This window comes from Typopeltis vanoorti, chromosome 15, assembly GCF_054136105.1.
Source record: "Typopeltis vanoorti isolate ZY-2024b chromosome 15, IOZ_Tvanoo_1.0, whole genome shotgun sequence".
Taxonomy (NCBI): domain Eukaryota; kingdom Metazoa; phylum Arthropoda; class Arachnida; order Uropygi; family Thelyphonidae; genus Typopeltis; species Typopeltis vanoorti.
In genome coordinates, this window is record NC_143563.1 from 80,205,196 (window position 1) to 80,223,207 (window position 18,012).

At 34.9% G+C, this 18,012-nt stretch overlaps 1 protein-coding gene across 1 annotated transcript in view; it reads right to left on the minus strand.

Annotated features, from left to right (window-relative positions):
- Window positions 1–18,012, minus strand: part of nsl1 (non-specific lethal 1) — a 187,728-nt gene that overhangs the window by 36,261 nt on the left and 133,455 nt on the right. The window contains exons 5-6 of the mRNA XM_090404984.1: window positions 13,994–14,113; window positions 849–977 (exon numbers count right to left, since the gene is read on the minus strand). Coding sequence (XP_090261110.1) covers window positions 849–977; window positions 13,994–14,113 — 249 coding nt within the window. The remainder of the gene's footprint in view (window positions 1–848; window positions 978–13,993; window positions 14,114–18,012) is intronic.

Genomic DNA, 18,012 nt, shown 5'->3' on the forward strand with positions numbered 1-18,012 from the left:
AACATCAAAATGGAAGAGCCAATCAAATCAGGGGAACTAACAAAAGGATGAGATGATATAGGTGGGTTATGCTGCAAGCTATTTATCACCTATGATACCCATATGCAACCAATATATGCTTAACTCTTGATAAGTAGAAGAGTATTAAGTAGTCTGATTAGTCGTTCACCAAGCTTCTGGAATGCAAAAACTAGATATCTGGCTTCTGTGACAATTAAAGTTATAAAGGTATGGTAGATTGATACAGTTAACTTAAAACCATCTGGGTTAAGGGTTAGGTAATCTGGAAATGATGCTCCAGAACAGCAACTTTTTTTTGCAATGTAATTCATCTATGACCTATAGACACAGACACACACACACACACACACATGTATGCTTACAGCAGAAAATATACCTAAGACTACACAGTATCTTGATTCAAGAGCAGATACACTATACACTCAGCTAACCAAGCTGGGGATTAATGAACAAAGAGTAAAGATTTTAACTTTGCTGTATGCCTTATTAAAAAGAAAAATTTCCATTATTACTTTTATAACAAAAGAGAAAAAAACACTGCTTCTGAAACAGTTTTGAGCATTTACAAAAATACAAAAACTTTTATTGTATTTTTGTGTGTTCTGTGTTTTTAAATCACTTTGAACATATTCTTGAGAGCTAGATTAAAATCTTTAGTAAGCTATATGTTGAACATCTGTTGTAAAGGACAAATCTAAAATTAGCTATTTTGCACAACCTATTTGTTTTATACTGAGAAACACTTACTAAAAGCTTTATTAAATGTATAATAATAAGTATAATAATGAAAATCTTCTGGAAAATAGAACAGCAAGATCATACATTACCTGAATAATTATTTAATGATATTCCACCATCAATAAATGAAGAAGGAGATGGCACTGGTGAACCTGGCTTAGAGCTCTCACTTGATCCAGCAGATAAGCTGCGATGCCTTTCTTGTTTTTTAACTGCAACTAATTACAAAAAAAATAAAACATTTAATGTATGTACATAAGTCTTTAAGCACTTTAAAAAAAAAAAGTGTAATACCTATTTTGAATAGGGTAACCTGTGGAACTTGAATTTCAGACTTGAAAGTGTACATTCCAAGTTTCAAGTCATTCTGTGGAATGAAGCGGTCCCTATACACCCAACAACACAAGATAGTGCAAAGCATTTTACCCAACCTTCTCGCTAAGTATAATTGGGAACAGAAATAAGGTTTGTGGTTATGATAAAGAAGCATCTGTGCGCATTATGCTGTCATTTAGAACCTCTACTTCCAATTTCTTAATCTGTAAAATTCACCAAAACCTTTCTTCTCATTCATTTTTTTAGGAATTTAAAACTATTTTCTTGAGATATATGACAAACCACTTTTTCTCTCTCTCTTTTTTTTTAGGTCTTATCACAGCAAAGGATCAGACAATTATTTACACATATTAACATTTCATAGAGACATTGTGGTCTTCTATGACAAAGGGATGTTATCAAGCTGAATTTAGTCAGCAATGTTGTGCTGACTAAATATGGAGTGGCAAGCAACTTCTTATCCTATATATCGTGGTTTATTTCAAAATGATCAATAGAAGTTAATTTAATTCAATAAATTTATTTCATTTTAAATTTAAAAAAAATTAAATTGTGGGTTGCAGAAATTGGTCGATAGGCGAAGGAGGGGTGATATGATTGAGACATTCAAATTACTGAAGGGTTTCTATAAGATTGATCCAGAAGATATTTTTGAAAATATGACTGGTGGTGGGAGGACTAGGAGCCATGAATGGAAGCTGGGCAAGAGCATGGTTGACAAGGGTGTTAGAGCTAGGTTTTTTACTTGGAGAGTAGTGAATGAGTGGAATAAGTTTCCAGAGTCTGTTGTGGGTGCTACGACCGTGAATGAGTTCAAGGCAAGGTATGATAAGATACTGTGTGAATGTCGAATGGTTGTTCTTGACATGATGTTAGGGCCTCCCTCGATGAGTCTGTCGACTCCTTGGAGTTGTCCGGAACAATAATAATAAAATTAGGATGTTCTTATGTATAAATAATGACAGTAGTAAATGGAGTGATTTATAACATTTAAAACATTCAATATAAAGAACAAAAATAAAATTAAACCATCCATAATTTGCAAAAAAGAAAGAAAGAAATAACAGTGTGCATCTTAGACTTCTAAAAATGACCAAGAAAGAAATGATTTATTTTTTAAATGAATCTCAACAACAAACGATTTAAATCTACCATGCAGTAGTATACAATGAATGAGTTATGGATTAGAAAAATCCAGAATCCCTTGCTCTAGTGACTACTTAAGAAAGTTTTTCCAAGCTGCTTCAGGCCTCTAATAAGCAAGGTGGTGGTTTCACATTTGGTGATGAAGTTCATGTATCATCTAAAAATAGCATTACGCCAGACATAATTTGCAACATGAATGTCATGGGAGTTAAGAAAATATTATTGCCTGCCTGGCTAAACAAATAGTGACCCCCCTCTCCAACCAACAGAGGGTTAGTGATTTCATCACTCAGTGTGAAAAACTACCTTCCTTGTTGAAGGCTTTAAACAATGTTTTGTCTCTAGGATGGGATTTCTGGATTATCTATCCACTAATCATTTCCCCATTTATGGTACAAAGTGTGCCAGGTTAACAATCCTTGTTGTTTAAGAGATACTTGTACCATCAGAGGTTTCTTCAAAATAATATGAAAAAACTAATAAATAAATAGTATTACTTATTCCTTGTGTTTTTTCGTGTTATTTTGAAGAAAGGTTAATAATCCTACTTTTCATGGTTAGAACTGACAATAAAAAATAAGTAAATAAGAGGAACTTAAGTTAGACTATGGCTAGCTGTTCAGTTGGTATCCTGATTTCATTTTGCTCCAAGACTGAAGTTACACTTCTGTAAATGCAGTCAGTTCTGACAGGTAACTATTATTTTAAACTTTATTTTTTACTTGCATCATTTGGAAACCCTGTTGTAGAGACTCAACATGGAAGTTTTTCAAGTCACTTCAGGCCTCAAATAAGCAGAGCAGTGGTTTCTGCATGAGATAACAAATTCATCTACCATGTGAAGATATTAACAAACCTTTCAAATGAACACCAATCAAAAATTAAAGCATATTGTGTGTCATTCTCCAACAGACTTATCAGATTCTTGTAGATAAACTTATACGTTGGTTACACATGACTTTAAATTTTTCAGGAAATGACAACATGTACTAAAATATTAATTAAAAAACTTTAATCAATACTATATTTCACAAAATTATATTGCCATCTTTTGGAAACATAAAAACTATGATATGTGCACACAGGCACTAACAACAAGTAAATGAGGCCGAAGAAGGCAACTGGAGTTGATCCTAGAGTCCTAAAGGTGTCCCCTAGCAGGCTAAATTGAGTTGTCTTGGCTATTGGGCTGATGTTCAAAGGATGCAAGCTTCCCAAATTTGGGGCAGTCTCATACATCCAAATTTGTTGAGATTTGGGAAGTTTTTTAGATCTGAGGCTGATTCCAGGAAACAATCTTTCATATTAATATTTGCTACGGTGTAGCAAATATAATGAATATGCTGAAATAAAGTGGCTTTCTTTCAGCATATTCTGTGGTGGGTATCTAGTGCATGGTCTGTAAGTCCTGAGCAGCTGTATTGGTGAGACTGGATGTAGTCTTTGTGTTCGGATATCCCAATATTCGCTGTCCTGCCTGTTTGGCCATAGTAGGACAGTTTATGATATGTGCCTGCATACACATATCATAGTTTTTGTTCACAGAATGGCAATTTAACATTGCCAAAATATAGGAAAGTTTTTTAATTAATATTTTAGTATACGTTGTCATTTCCTGAAAAATTTAAAGTCAGACTTATGAGATGACTGTTGGAAAATTAAAATCAAGTATGTTGAAAGATGTAACATCTGGTCTCTGAACAACCATATGAACAAGCAAGTTTTAGGGGGGGAAAAATTTCTAAAATAGACCATCTACATAGTTAATCAAATAATAGAAAAATATTACAATACAATAAACCTTATGGCCTTCATTGACTACAGCAAAGCATTTGATTCTACAGAACATTACCCTCTTTTCTGTGCTTTGAAAGACATGAAAATAGTGAAGCATCTATCAAGGTTGGAGGAAAGCGACAATTTCTTTAGAATGGAGAGAGAGGGGCATCAAACAAGGTGAACCCATTGCTCCCAAACTTTTTACAGCAGCTTTCAAGAATCTGGATCAGGATAATGGTATTAATACTCAAGGGAAGATGTTAAACAATCTACGTTTTGCGGATCACGTCATTTTGCTTGCTGAAGATGACTCCCAACTTAATCTGATAATTAATGAATTAAGCATAAAAAGAAAGGAAATAGGTCTAACAAACTATCATAAAACGAAAATACTGACAAACTATGAACACATTCCCATTGATGTTGATAATATTATAATAGAATATGTAGAGAACTACAAATACTTAGGAAAAATGATCTTCATGCCAAGTAGCTTTGATCTTGTCATTTCTGCACCAATCCAGCGCAGAAATGACAGTGCTGCTTGAAGAGCTACTGGGGATTGAAGCACTAGATGAAAGGGGACCTCCTCATTTGTCTAAAAAGAAAATTATTAGCTATGATTCTCCTACCAACTTTGACGTATGTTCCCAGGCCTGGGTGTTAACCACTACACAGACAAAAAAACACTCCAAGTTTGCCAAAGAGCAATGGAGGAGTTTACTAGGAGTATCCAGATTAGACAGAATAAGGAACAAGGACTTAAGAGACCTAACAAAAATAAAAGACATTTGGAGAGCTAGGAAATCAAAATGGGATTGGGTAAGCCACTTGGTAAGTTATCAAGATGACGGATGGTCAAAGAGCAACAGAGTGGCTGCTGAGAGGAGTCAGAAAACCTGGAAGACAGAGAAAAAGATGGAGATATGACAAAAAAATGGCAAGGTGTTACATGGACAAGAGTGGCCCAGGAAAGGAGAGCGTGAGAAGTTGGGGAAGGCTTTTGCCCTGCAGTGGAACATTTAGGCTAACAACATGTTAAGGGATTATATTAATTTCTAGGCACAACTCCAGACACTGGTTTCTGTTGAGGAGCTGTGTGAGTGAATAACTGGTGATAATATAAGAGAGGACAAATAAAAATTAAAATTGCTCCATCCTCTAATTTCCAAGTTATGTGGATCTTTCAAGCTTCAGAAGAATGGCATTTCTTTAAGGTCCACACGTGTGCTATCTAAGTATCTTCTGTGTTACTGAAGAACCACATTACATTCTGATTCCTTCATCAAGAATTCAGATCACACTGTCCAAAAATTATCTGAAATTTCCATTTATTTTTCAAATGTCATCCTTTCAAGTTTAAAATTTCCCTCCACACTAATTACCCACAGATTGAAAATCTTTTTCACCAGATTTTGCAAAACTTTGAGCATTTCATCTATTGCAATTATTTTATATGTAACAACCATTTTTACAAATAGCCTTTTATTCCAGCTATAGGGACTGTAGGTCTCCTCATGGAGAACAAAGAAAAATTACTAATCTCAAGTCAACCACAAACTTGCTATGCCAACAACATTCATAGTTGGAAAATGCCATGTCTCTGAATTTAAACAACTTTCTTCAGTACCCCCCAATTTACTCCTCCAAAAAATGTGATTTATGTGAGAAATAACTACCTCTTGTTGATGTTCAAATCTCTAAAAAAAAAAAAAAAAAAGGCATATTTTTGGACATTTGCTGAAAATCTACTCATATTGGAGACTACCTACATGCCTCTTCATAATCCCTACCAAAAAACAAGGCATAATTCACACTCAGAGGTGGAGAGGGAAAAAATAAATAAATAAAAAAATGCACACACACACACACTTAGAAAGAGGTCAACAGAAACCACACAATGAGGAACAAACAGTCATGGTATCCACCTTAATAAGATGTAGGACCTCATTTTGCTGTAATGACTGGAACAAACAAAGGAGGTCCTATATCTTATTAAGTACAGGACATACTTTCCACAAGAATACAATACCGATTAATGGGAATTTTGCACCATATTTCTGTAGGCATGTAATGAGATCCTGGGGCAGACATCCCTTCACCTCACTCAATGCTCCAGTTAATCCCACAGATGTTCAATAGGGTTGAGATTAGGGCTCTGTGGGGGCCAGGCAAGTGTGGTAATGTTCATATCCACAAACCACTAGTTACAGCAGAAGCCTTACGACAGTGCATTGTCTTGCTGAAAGAGAAATGGTCAGTACTGTAGAAACACCACAAAGTAGGAAACATTGCATTGTCCAGAAATCTCTTGGAGTTCAATGTTCATGGTACTATAAACAGAGGTCCAAGGTCAAACAAGGAAAAAACAGGACAATATCACCACACCACAACCTGCATATCTCATATTAAGGTTACACACTCTGGTAAGAGATGTCCAGACATCCACCACACACACACACACACACACACACACAACAACAACACAGCTTTCCAAGCTTCCACATCCCACTTCACATGCTCTTTACACCACTGAAGATGATTCTGCATGTTGGTTTGGGTAACGGGGGGACTTGCATGTTGCAGTCCTACCATGGAAACCCATGCTGTGAGTCTCAATTCTGAATGCTTTTGTGCAGATTCATGTTCCAGCCAATACATTAAACGTGTAGGCCAAATGAATGGCAGTGTTACTCATGTTTGGTGGGTTGTCCACTGCAGGTAGCACTTGAACTTGACTCCCTGCACTTCCATCTCAGTACAGTATCACTGACTGTTGATCTGGGATTGCCCAATTTGTCAACAATTTGCCAAACTGATAGGCCTACAACATGGCATCCTATCACAACACCTCTTTCAAACTCTGTGAGTTCCCTTCCTGCAGCCATTCCACCCAGACACAGTTGCACTGACTTGGGAGCATCATATTCCTCCAATTTATACCGGATACAAACGTGACTCATTACATGGTAAGATGCACTCTGCTCGTGGGAGGTGTGTGTTGACTTCTTTCCAAGCATTGTATATAATTAGTTCATCCAAGAGATATCTGGGCAAGGCCCAGAAATCTGTTGGATGAACTTGTACAGAAATCTCTGAACAAAGCTCAGAAAACTATTCATCAAGAATGCTGCTGCACACTAGTGCAAAACATAGCATCTAAAATGCTTACAAAATGATCCAGACTAATTGACGCTCCTAAGATCTTCAAAAGATAGCAAACCATTCCATTAATATCTAGGTGTCTCCAGAATTCCCTGTTCATGTAGTTTATATTAAACCACAGAGTAGCAGAAGTATTGAAATAAGAAACAAAGCACATCTCGGCAATGTCCTGCACAAATGGAGAAAAAATATGGTCATTCATATCATTCACTATAGATCACAATGAGACTGGGATACAGTCATCATGCCTTATATGGAAGACAAACTCTCATGTTGCATTAAGGAATTCACTGCTGTTATTCACTCGCATGGTTCACAACAGAAACCAGTGATTTATCATCTTAAATGATGCTTAGAAGTCATTAATATGAATCCTGATTTCAACTTATGTAACAATCATTTCAAAATCATTGAGAACAGAACAGCTTTAATTTGTAATCCAAGGTCATAATTTTAACCACAAAGAAGCAACTAGTACATTTTTTATAATACCAGCTGTTATTTGAATAACTTGCAGTGTATCTTAATGACCATTAAAACACGGTTTCATTCTTAAATTACTTTGTGAATGCAATCAATTGCAAAATGAACTGCAAAGGTGTTCTTATATAATTAGCATTATTATTATTGGTATAAAAGAATAAGAGCTGTAACTAAAAGAAGTCAGAAAAAGAGAAAGAATCGGGGAACAAATTTGTTTCTAATTTAGAACATGATTTATATAAAATAAGACCCAATGTATATAAGATTTTGAAACATTTAAGTACAGATACTAAAGAAAGATAAAATTAAATAGCCAATTGAAATCAGAAGAATTTCTAAATTTCTATACAGAATTGTAAACTGATAAATATTTTAAAAAAGATAACTGGCAAACATTTAATAAAAATGAAAAGGAACTAACTAAAGAAGAATTAGAAATCAGTCTGAAAGAAACAAGAAATGGAAAATCACCGGGAGAAGATGATTTAGGTTTAGAATTATATAAATATACAGGAATAAAGTTCAAAGAAAGACTTATTATTCTTAAATAAAATCTATTCAACAAGTAACCCACCAAAGGAATGGAAAAAAGCAATAGTGATCCGTATCTTTAAAAAAGGTAGTAGAGATACCCCTAAAAATTATAGAGATATAAATATTCTGAATTCCTGTTACAAAATATACAGCAGAATTTTAAATAAAAAATTAAAAAATTCTGTATGTCCGCGCGGTTAGCCTAGTGGCTATGTGCTTCGCAACCATATGCCTGGGGAAGGAGTGTCCTAGGTTCGATTCCCGTCGGTGACGTGAGGAGCTGAAAGATCTTCCTCAGCCATAGCCAAATTAGCCAGTCTTGGGCGTGGACAGCAGGGTTTTTTCCCCAGTTTATTCTGGGGTTTTTCATCCCGCAAAGTAGGCAAACTGGCCTTGAGAACTCAACACTACAGGTCATAGGATACACCGGGGCATAAGGCTGACCACCTTATCCTGTAAACGGAGCGAGGTCTGATGATCAATGGACCCTCGACACTGCAAGGTAAAAGAGGGTATAAGGAAGATGAGATGAGATAAAATATTCTGAAGGCTTTATTTTAGAAGTACAAAATGGATTTAGAAAAGGACGATCACATATAGACTCAGCCTTTTGCTGAAAACTAATAATAGAGAAAAGAAGAGAATTCAATTTAGAAACACATATTACATTTATTGACTTTGAAAAAGCATTTGATAAAGTTAAAAGAAGTATTTTATTTAACATATTAAAAGAAAGGCAAATGCCAAATAATATTCTAAAAGCTATCATAAGTATATATGAAAATAATCAAATACAAATAAGATTAAATTATGAACTATCATAAACGAGCGAGATAAACCAAGGAATCCTATAGGAATGTCTGACTCCTTGTCCCCTTTCAGCAACTCTTAATATTTCTCTAAATGAAATAATAATAAAATGGAATAAAATTTTCCATCAAGGTATTAAACTTTCTCCTACTGAACTTAAATACTCTCCTTTTTGTTGACCAAATAATAATTACAAATTATGAAGATAACTTCCAGAAAGATACTTTAAATTTAAATGAGATAGTCAAAGATTATGGAGTAATAATATCAACAGAAAAATCAAAAATGACAGCCTTTAACACTTTCATTGCCAAGCTGAAAATTGGAATTTCGTGCGGTGGCCAAATTTTTTTTATTTAGTTAGCGATGTCCATGCGATAACGCGCGATCGGCCGTTTGGTGAGAACCTAACCTAAACCTAACCTAGTTCAAAAACAAACCAGACTAAAAATATACAATACATTAGCCCTACCAATCCTATTGTATGAAAATGAAATCTAGACAATAAAACAAAAAGACAAAGATTAATAACAGCTGAAATGAAGTTTATGAGAAAAACTGCAAAGTATTCTCTATTCGATCACAAAAGAAATGAAGAAATTCTGAAAGAATTAAACCAGGAATCAGTAACAGAAAAAATTAAAAAAATATAAACATAAATGGATGGAACATGTTGACAGAATGAAAACAGAAAAATTACCAAAACAAGCCTTAAATTACAAACCATCAGGAAAAAGAAAACTAGGACGTTTTAACAATGACCTCTAAGGCTGGAACAGGCCACTGTAGGCCTAAATCCTTGAAAAGCATGATGATGATGATTATGGAACACCTCCAAAGAGTTAAGGACTCATTGCAGGAATGCCCTTCTACTGCACAAAGCAAGTTTCCCTGTTTTCTCGACTTAATCCTCCAACTACACTACTACCATCAACACAATCTACTGCCCATAACCATCAACAACAGTAATTTGTCTGTAAATTTGCATGTGTTCCTTTTGCCAATTTGTCTGTATGATCAATGAAAAAAGTTTCCAGGAAAAAACAGTATAATGGACAAATATTGTGAAATGCCCCCCTTTCAGCTTGCATATCTGCCATTAACAAGTATTTTCCATCTCAATTTAAAAAAATTCTCTGCTGGTGGTATATTCATAGCAAAATTATATCACTAAGTGACACACACACAATCTCTCGACTTACATCGGGGTTCCTTTCCATCCAGCAGGATGTAAGTTGGTAGGACATAAGTCGATACATTAAATCAACAGAGTTATAGGGATTAGGGACTTAACTGTAATAAGTATACTGTCATTTTAATTTTTAAACCTTATAAAACTGTACTGTGCATTACTGCCACTATAAAATAGGAGAATAATTACCCAAATCTTCCTCCACAATCACATCTTCATTACCTTCCCTATGTGAAGGACCAGGCCGCAGCTCTTCTGGTGTAACCTGTTTTTGGATGAAAAAACATGTGCGATGTGCTTTGCTTATTCCTCTTCTTCTTTTCATCATAAATTTATTTATAGCAAACAAACGCATCATTAACTTCTGAGAACATTTCTGCAAGACCCTTCACTGTGAATTGTTTAACTACCTCTTCTTGTACCTCTTTTCCCATCTTTCTTTTCTCGTTCTTCCTCTTCTTCAACAACACATTGTTCCTCCAGTTCGACCAATTCTTTGTTAGTCAACTCTTCACGGGCAAATGAGTTGAACTATGTCATCATTCAACTTCGAGATTCAGACTGTTTCCTAGGCCCACTATTTCTTCACTCAATTTACAGAGGCCTTCATTTTTTTTTCCTTCAAAACTTCCCAAATCCTGCACAAACCTCTTTAATGTCTTTTTCCATATGCCACTCATACACTGAAAGGTCACTTTGTCCTAAACAACAGCAATATTTTTAATTGTATGATAAATATTGAATGCTTTGCAGAATTGCACGAGAGTCTGATCATTTCCATCAGTGGCAGAAATTCTCCATAGATAATAAGCCTTAAACACTGAAAGAACTCCCTGATCCATCAGTTGGATCAATGAAGTGGTGTTTGGAGGGAGAAACATGACCTTGATCTTGAGGTGAAGATCACCGATATAAGGTGGATGATCTGGAACATTACAGAGAATTAATAAAATTTTAAATTCTACATTTTCTTTCACACAATAGCTTTCCATTTCACTCGCATAACAGTTGATTAAGGCATCCTCAAACAATTTTTGAGTCTTCCACGACTCAAAAAGTTTTTGAAGCATACTCTTTCATATTAAATATTTGCTGTGCCAAATAATTTTATCCATTAGGAAGCATACTCTTCCAGTTCATGTTCCAATAATGAACTGGAAGAGTATGCTTCCTAATGTTTTTAAAGGCTTGTGGATTCTCACTATGCCATATCACAAATGCTTTCAGTTTATTACCCCCTAAAAGATCGTAATATGGTCTTTAAGAGCTTTGAAATCAGGCATAGATTTCAGCTTTTGGTGGATCAATATCCACTCAGACATTTTTTCCCCGAAACAGGTTCTCACCCATATTAAATATTTGCTGTGCCAAATAATTTTCCGACATAATAATTTTATCCAATTTCTCTACAAACTCCTTGACAGGCTTCTCATCGACACTTGCAGATTCACCAAACATTTTCACATTATGCAGCACAAAACTCTGCTTAAATCTCATGAACCAACTGGAAGAAGTATTGAATTCATAGGTATAATCGGGGCCTGCTTTCTCCTTCAATGTGTTTAAGAGACTTAGTGCCTTAGCAGTTATGGTCATAGGGCTAAGGTGTATGCGCTTTTAGTTCAGATCCTCTATCCATGATGCAAGTAGCTTTTCCATATCACCAATTAGGACTTTGTCATTGCTTTGTCACTATTGTCAATTTAATGGAAGCAGATCCTTTCACACTGTCTACAATTTCATCATTTTGAAAAATGATAAAATTGTATTTTTCAAAATGGCCATCACTGTAGAATGAGACCATCCAAAGTCATGTGCAATCACATTGACAGGCTTACCAGCTTCATGTTGCTTTATAACTTGCAACTTTGTTTCAAGAATTGCTCACCTCTTTTTCTGCGATTCTTTTCTAGATTTTTTAATTGCCCATTTGCACAAAATATCGCAAAATATTTAACAATTAACCCACAAATAAGCTATTTCTCAAACAGAAAATCAATAGTAGAACTGCTGAAGACGTGCCGATCGGCAACTGAACTTGGCACTGAATGAGCTGTTGTCACTGTGCATGATGTATTGTTACTAAATAGAAACCTTTTTACTTTATGCTCGCTTACATCTTGTTCAAAAGTATAGTCGAAAATGCTATTTATTCCCTTATGGGATCACGGATGTATCTTCAAATGGACGTGATTCGAAGGATGACTGTGTGTGTGTTCCCCCTCACGACTCTTGTGTCTGGTTTTCAATCTTTGAGCAACTTTTATTTCTAACCCAGCTGTCAGATACATAAGTTAAAATTGGTATGAACACTGTTTTATATATATAGTAATCATTAAATTATCCAACCAGACAGAGAGCAATTTATTGGTCAGATAGCTGAAGGTATAATTACACACACCGACTCCATCAAGGTTTTTTTTTTTTTTTTTTTTGGGGGGGGGGGGGTAATTTCTCTCTTATTCCATCATAGTTTATTCACAATATGATACAATGTAAAAAGGGAAAAGAGATTTATATTAAAAATTAAAGATTGCAAATTAGTCTTCTAAGTCTCTCTATCTTGAGCTAACTTGTAGATGTCAGATGGAGTTTTACAGTTCAGTCTATTGATGGTTTCACGTATGTATTACCAAAATTGTTTGCATGGTCTTCCTCCCCTCTACTATGATTGCCATCTTCTGGTTTGTACAGAATGAGGGATTCCAAAAAGGGTGAGACATCAACTCAGACTTCAGGATGTCTGAGTTGATGTCCCTTATTCCATCAAAAATTTAATTTGCCTTGTTCACTAAAATTGTGCCTAAAATAGCCGAAATATTTAACTTATTCTAAATTATGTCTAGTTTGATGTTCCTGCCTACTTTCATATACTGTCTTTTTATTGCTGATTTTTATGCCAAATATGTTAATTTCATTCAAATGGTTAAGGAGCCCTGCAGACTTGTACTCGATTTAAGAGTACAACATCATTTGCATAAAGTAAAACAACTGAGGAGTATAAATTTTTCTCATAGAACAGTAGTGAGTGCAGGTAGTGGGATTCAAGAAAAGGCATGATAGCTGTGAGATATGGATTTCCTTGATAAGTTGCTGAATTCCTGAAGGTCTATGGTAATAATATTTGAACAATTCTAGTTGAACATCATCCACTTCCAGCTGCCTTTCCACATTTCAGGTTTTTGATGGCGGAATATACTGATGCTCCTGAATGCATTCTTTTTGAATATTTTCACAGACACAAGATCTAAAGTCCTAATTTGACACTCTCTAATGTTCTATCATCCATGTTACTAAACCCATGCTTTACTATTTGCTACACTCTCTTTCTCTTCAAAATAAAAAGGTAGCAATGAATCTGCGAATGGAGATGACTAAGACCACCTGCCAATTTCCAAGTTAGTTAGTACTAAAGTGGTACTAGGGGATATATGGATTTTTTAAAAATCTGTTCTTGATGCATTCAATAGGATAAGTTCATTAGAAATGTTTTTAATTTGTATTAATTTCAGATTAAAGACACAGCATAAAGTTCACTCTTCATTTCTTTTGGTATTAAAGAACAAAGAGTAAAGCAAAGCATTAACATGCACAATGCTTAACATGAATTCAATTAAATTTTGTGTTAATTCATTTCATATCATTTATAAAAAAAGAAAGAGTTAACTACTTATCAAATGCACTTTTCATTTAAGGCATTAATTTAAATACAAAACATTTTCTATCTTCATATCAACAAGGTCTTAAAAAAGCTGTTTGAAATTAGCAGAATTCTTGTGAAATGCATACCTAAAGATACTTCTGACGATGAAGCACACGAGGAAGAACGTTTCTTTCTGTGTTCTTCAACAATGTCAAATTCTCTTGGCTGCTTGGTACGTTTGTTTCCACCGTATTTTCTGCGTAATTCTGTTTAAAATATGTACGAAATTCAAACAAAGATACAACTTATATTAATGAACAACAAAAATACTTCAAAATCACTTTTGTTATCAAGCCCAACACATACACCTTTTTTTTATGAATATCTGGTTGTTTCCTTAACTGTTTTATTTTCAGGTAAGGAAAGGATCATTGCACAATTTATTATTGAATTGTTGCTCTCAGTAGTTATTAAACTACTGAGAGCAACAATTCAATAATCAATTGTGCAATGATCCTTTCCTTACCTGAAAATAAAACAGTTAAGGAAACAACCAGATATTCATAAAAAAAAGGTGTGTGTTGGGCTTGATAACAATATTTTATAGCGACATCATTCAGTGTACAATGCAGAACAGTGGCAGAACATATTCTGACTATTTACATGCAACACAGTTTAAAAACTGTTTTGGGTTTTCAACTGCGAATAATTCTATTGTTTGCACAAGTATCATATTTATAACGAAATTTACATCATTCAAAGAAATCTAATCAAGTGGTAATGTAAAAAAATCTGAGAAATGTTAAATATTATTGTTCACTTAGGAAATGATTATCCACTTTTGTCTTAAGAACTCTAAACACAATTTCTTTTGCTGAATTTTGTCATTTACATATAGCCCTGAAATCAAAAATTAAAATCACAAGAAATCCTACATACCAAATTTTATTAAATTCTGTATAGCTAAAAACATAACAAGACTGAGATTGAAATCAAAGCACATATTTTTGTGTATATCCTGAATCCCAAATTTTATCCACCTAGAGCAGACTTACTGTAATATATTATTTTGATGTTTTGTTCTTTTGAATTGCTGCAGATGTCTGTGCTTGACTGAAAACTGAGATAGCTCAACTAATTCCTGAAAGGATTCAAATACCAAATTTCATAAGACTTATAAAGCCAGACACTCTAAATAACTTGCATACTGATGGACAAAAAAAAATCTATAGATGCTTACACATTTTGCAAAATGCAACCAAAAGCAGCAAATTTATTGAAAATTTCAATTTTAAATTACTGAATAAATAAGTAATCCAGCTCACCAAAACCGAGGTAGCAGAACAAAATTTAATTAATTTCATATATAAAAACATACTTCAAACCTCCTGAGGCATTATTCTTCAGTTAATAAGACAACACAACATTTTTGTTAGAATTGGGGATATTCCCCCCCCCCCCCATCAGTGTCATTCTGACACATCACCAAGTCAAATATGCAATGATTTATTATTGCATATTTGATTTGGCAGCCTCAACAACAACAGTAGTAGTTGTTGAGGCTGCCAGCTGAGGTATGGTCGATGAGAAATATCATGTGATGCATACAATGCTGTAACACATCTCACGTTTGCAGTAAAACAATAAACATTAATTTTTGTTGTTGTTTAGATTTTTGATTTCTCTGTTGAGTTTGAAGTAAATTATATATGAATGCTCATGTTTTTATGTGCTTAGAGGAGGGACAAGGAATGGCCATAGCTGGTTTGGAAGATAAGCTCCATGGAAAATTTTTTTTTACAGAAACGGGGCATCCATGATAAAGTGATTGGAGAGTCTGTGTAAGGGTAGAGTGCGGGGAGGAAAGAAGGCATCACCTGTTAAGTGGACTGCCCTCCTCTGGGCAGCATCAAGCATTCTTTTCTAAGGCAGTTCTTCAATGTAGAGGTAACTGTGAATCCATAAAAGAAACAAAAAATACACGTGAACACAGTGGAAAGATTGTATAATTAATTATAGTTAATTAACCAATATTTTGATTTAAGCATCTTACACCATCATCAGTGCAACAAAATAGAATTGGAAATTCAAATAATAACAATGTAGGCACATAGAGAGTAATATCTTTTTCACTTGCAGTTGCAAGAGAGAGAGCCAGGTAAACATCATACTATTAGAATCTGAAGAGCGTGTGTGTGTGTGTGTGTGTGTGTGTGTGTGTGTGTGTGTGTGTGTGTGTGTGTGTGTATCACTATATCAAAAAACAAAAAAATAAATTACTGATTATCTGTCCCCAAATTTTGGGCACAGATAATCTGTCACAGAGGTTGATGTTTGAATAGTGGAGAAGGACCTCAAAATGTTCTTTAAATAAAAGAAGACGTTCAAATTTGTGAGAGCACCTGTACAACAATTTTGCATCATCCCAAAGATTCTGTGGCTAGTATCAGTAACTGCATGTGCACCTGTACAACAATTTTGCATCATCCCAAAGATTCTGTGGCTAGTATCCATAACTGCATGTTCAGCAAGGCCAGATTTGTCAAGTTTTTTTTTTTTAATCAATATACAAATGATGTTAAGAAATGCACTTGGCATTCCAGTTAACAGCAGGAAAGGTTGTCCTATCCTTCGTAGATGTTAATGAGTTATCTCATATCATATTTTTCATATTGAACATTGTTGTAGACTAAACAATAATTCACTGCTGATGAAGCTACTTCAAATGGAGGGAAGACTAGCTTGTGGAGTAATTATAGTCAAATAGAATTGAATGCTTTCCCCAAATGAATAAATGAGAGAAGTGACAACTGATTTGTAAAATAAATACAAAAATTGCAACATCAGAGTAAGTAAAAACTATTAACATAATTTTGGAGCTTATGTGCTTATATTACTGGTTCAAAGTTCCTAGTGGAAGAGACATTCAGTTTATTAAAAGCAAGCTGCACCAAAATCATTCTAACATCGGACAGATAACATAAGTTGCTCATTATTTTTATTTATTTTTTTCTCATCAGCTGATATATAACTCTTGGTGAGATATCTCGCCGGTGGTGTACAGGGTGTTCGGGATAAATTTGACATATTTATAATTAATTATATTTTTCCGTAAGTTACATGTATTAACACACACTTCTCTTCATTTAAAAGTTTGGACCCTTCTTCATTCATATACAAGATGTCAGAAAGGATGGATAGCTGGAACCCACCTGAATCATGGAAGAGAATAACTTGTATCATGATGATTCGTGCCCGCCATCAAAATAAGGATATTACGACTGCTGCCCAATGCTCCCTGAATACAGTAAAAACAATCAGGCATGAACTAGAGACTTGCAATGGTGACTACGAGGATGTAGCAAGAAGAAAGATCCCTAGCAGACGATCTGATTGCGTTCGTACAGCAGAATTCCTCGCAAATCTGCAGGAACAGGTGTTGAAGAACCCTGGCATTGGAATTCGGGCTTTGTTCGTGGAGTTGCTAACTGTAGTCAAGCCCTGGATAACAAGGGTAGCCAATGGTAGGCCGTATGTATGGCAGCAGGATTCGGCCCCTTGCCACACCTCTGGGAAAAGTCAAAAATGGTTGTCTGAAAATTTCTACGACTTCACCAGTCCAAATGTTTGGCCTCCAAACTCCCCAGACCTTAACCCCATGGATTATTTTGTATGGGGCGCAGTTGAAAAAGACACCAATCGCACTTCCAGTAATACAAAAGCCCAGTTAATGGATAAAATTAAAACAGTTTTTGCGGCCCTTCCCAGGGAGACTGTAGCATCAGCTTGTTCGAGGTTCCGAAGCAGAATTGAAGCTGTGATCGATGCTAATGGTGGTTATTTTGAGTAAATCTTGTTGATAGTATTGTAATTAACTCTGCCTGTAATGTTTTTTTGTCAATTCATTAAATTTAATAGATACAAAGAAGATTTTCTTTTTCCTTACGAAACTGTCAAATTTATCCCGAACACCCTGTATATTTATCCATATGCCAACTATGAGATAATTTCATACTTGTTTCCTTACCAAATATTTTGTGGCTACAGTGACAAAACTAACAGGAAGTATATTTTGGCAGCTGCATGGAGATGTTAGTGCAACACTGTTGTTCACTTCTAATGAGCTGGCAGCTCTCTAGCAGCATGGGACTAGAAAATAGTAATA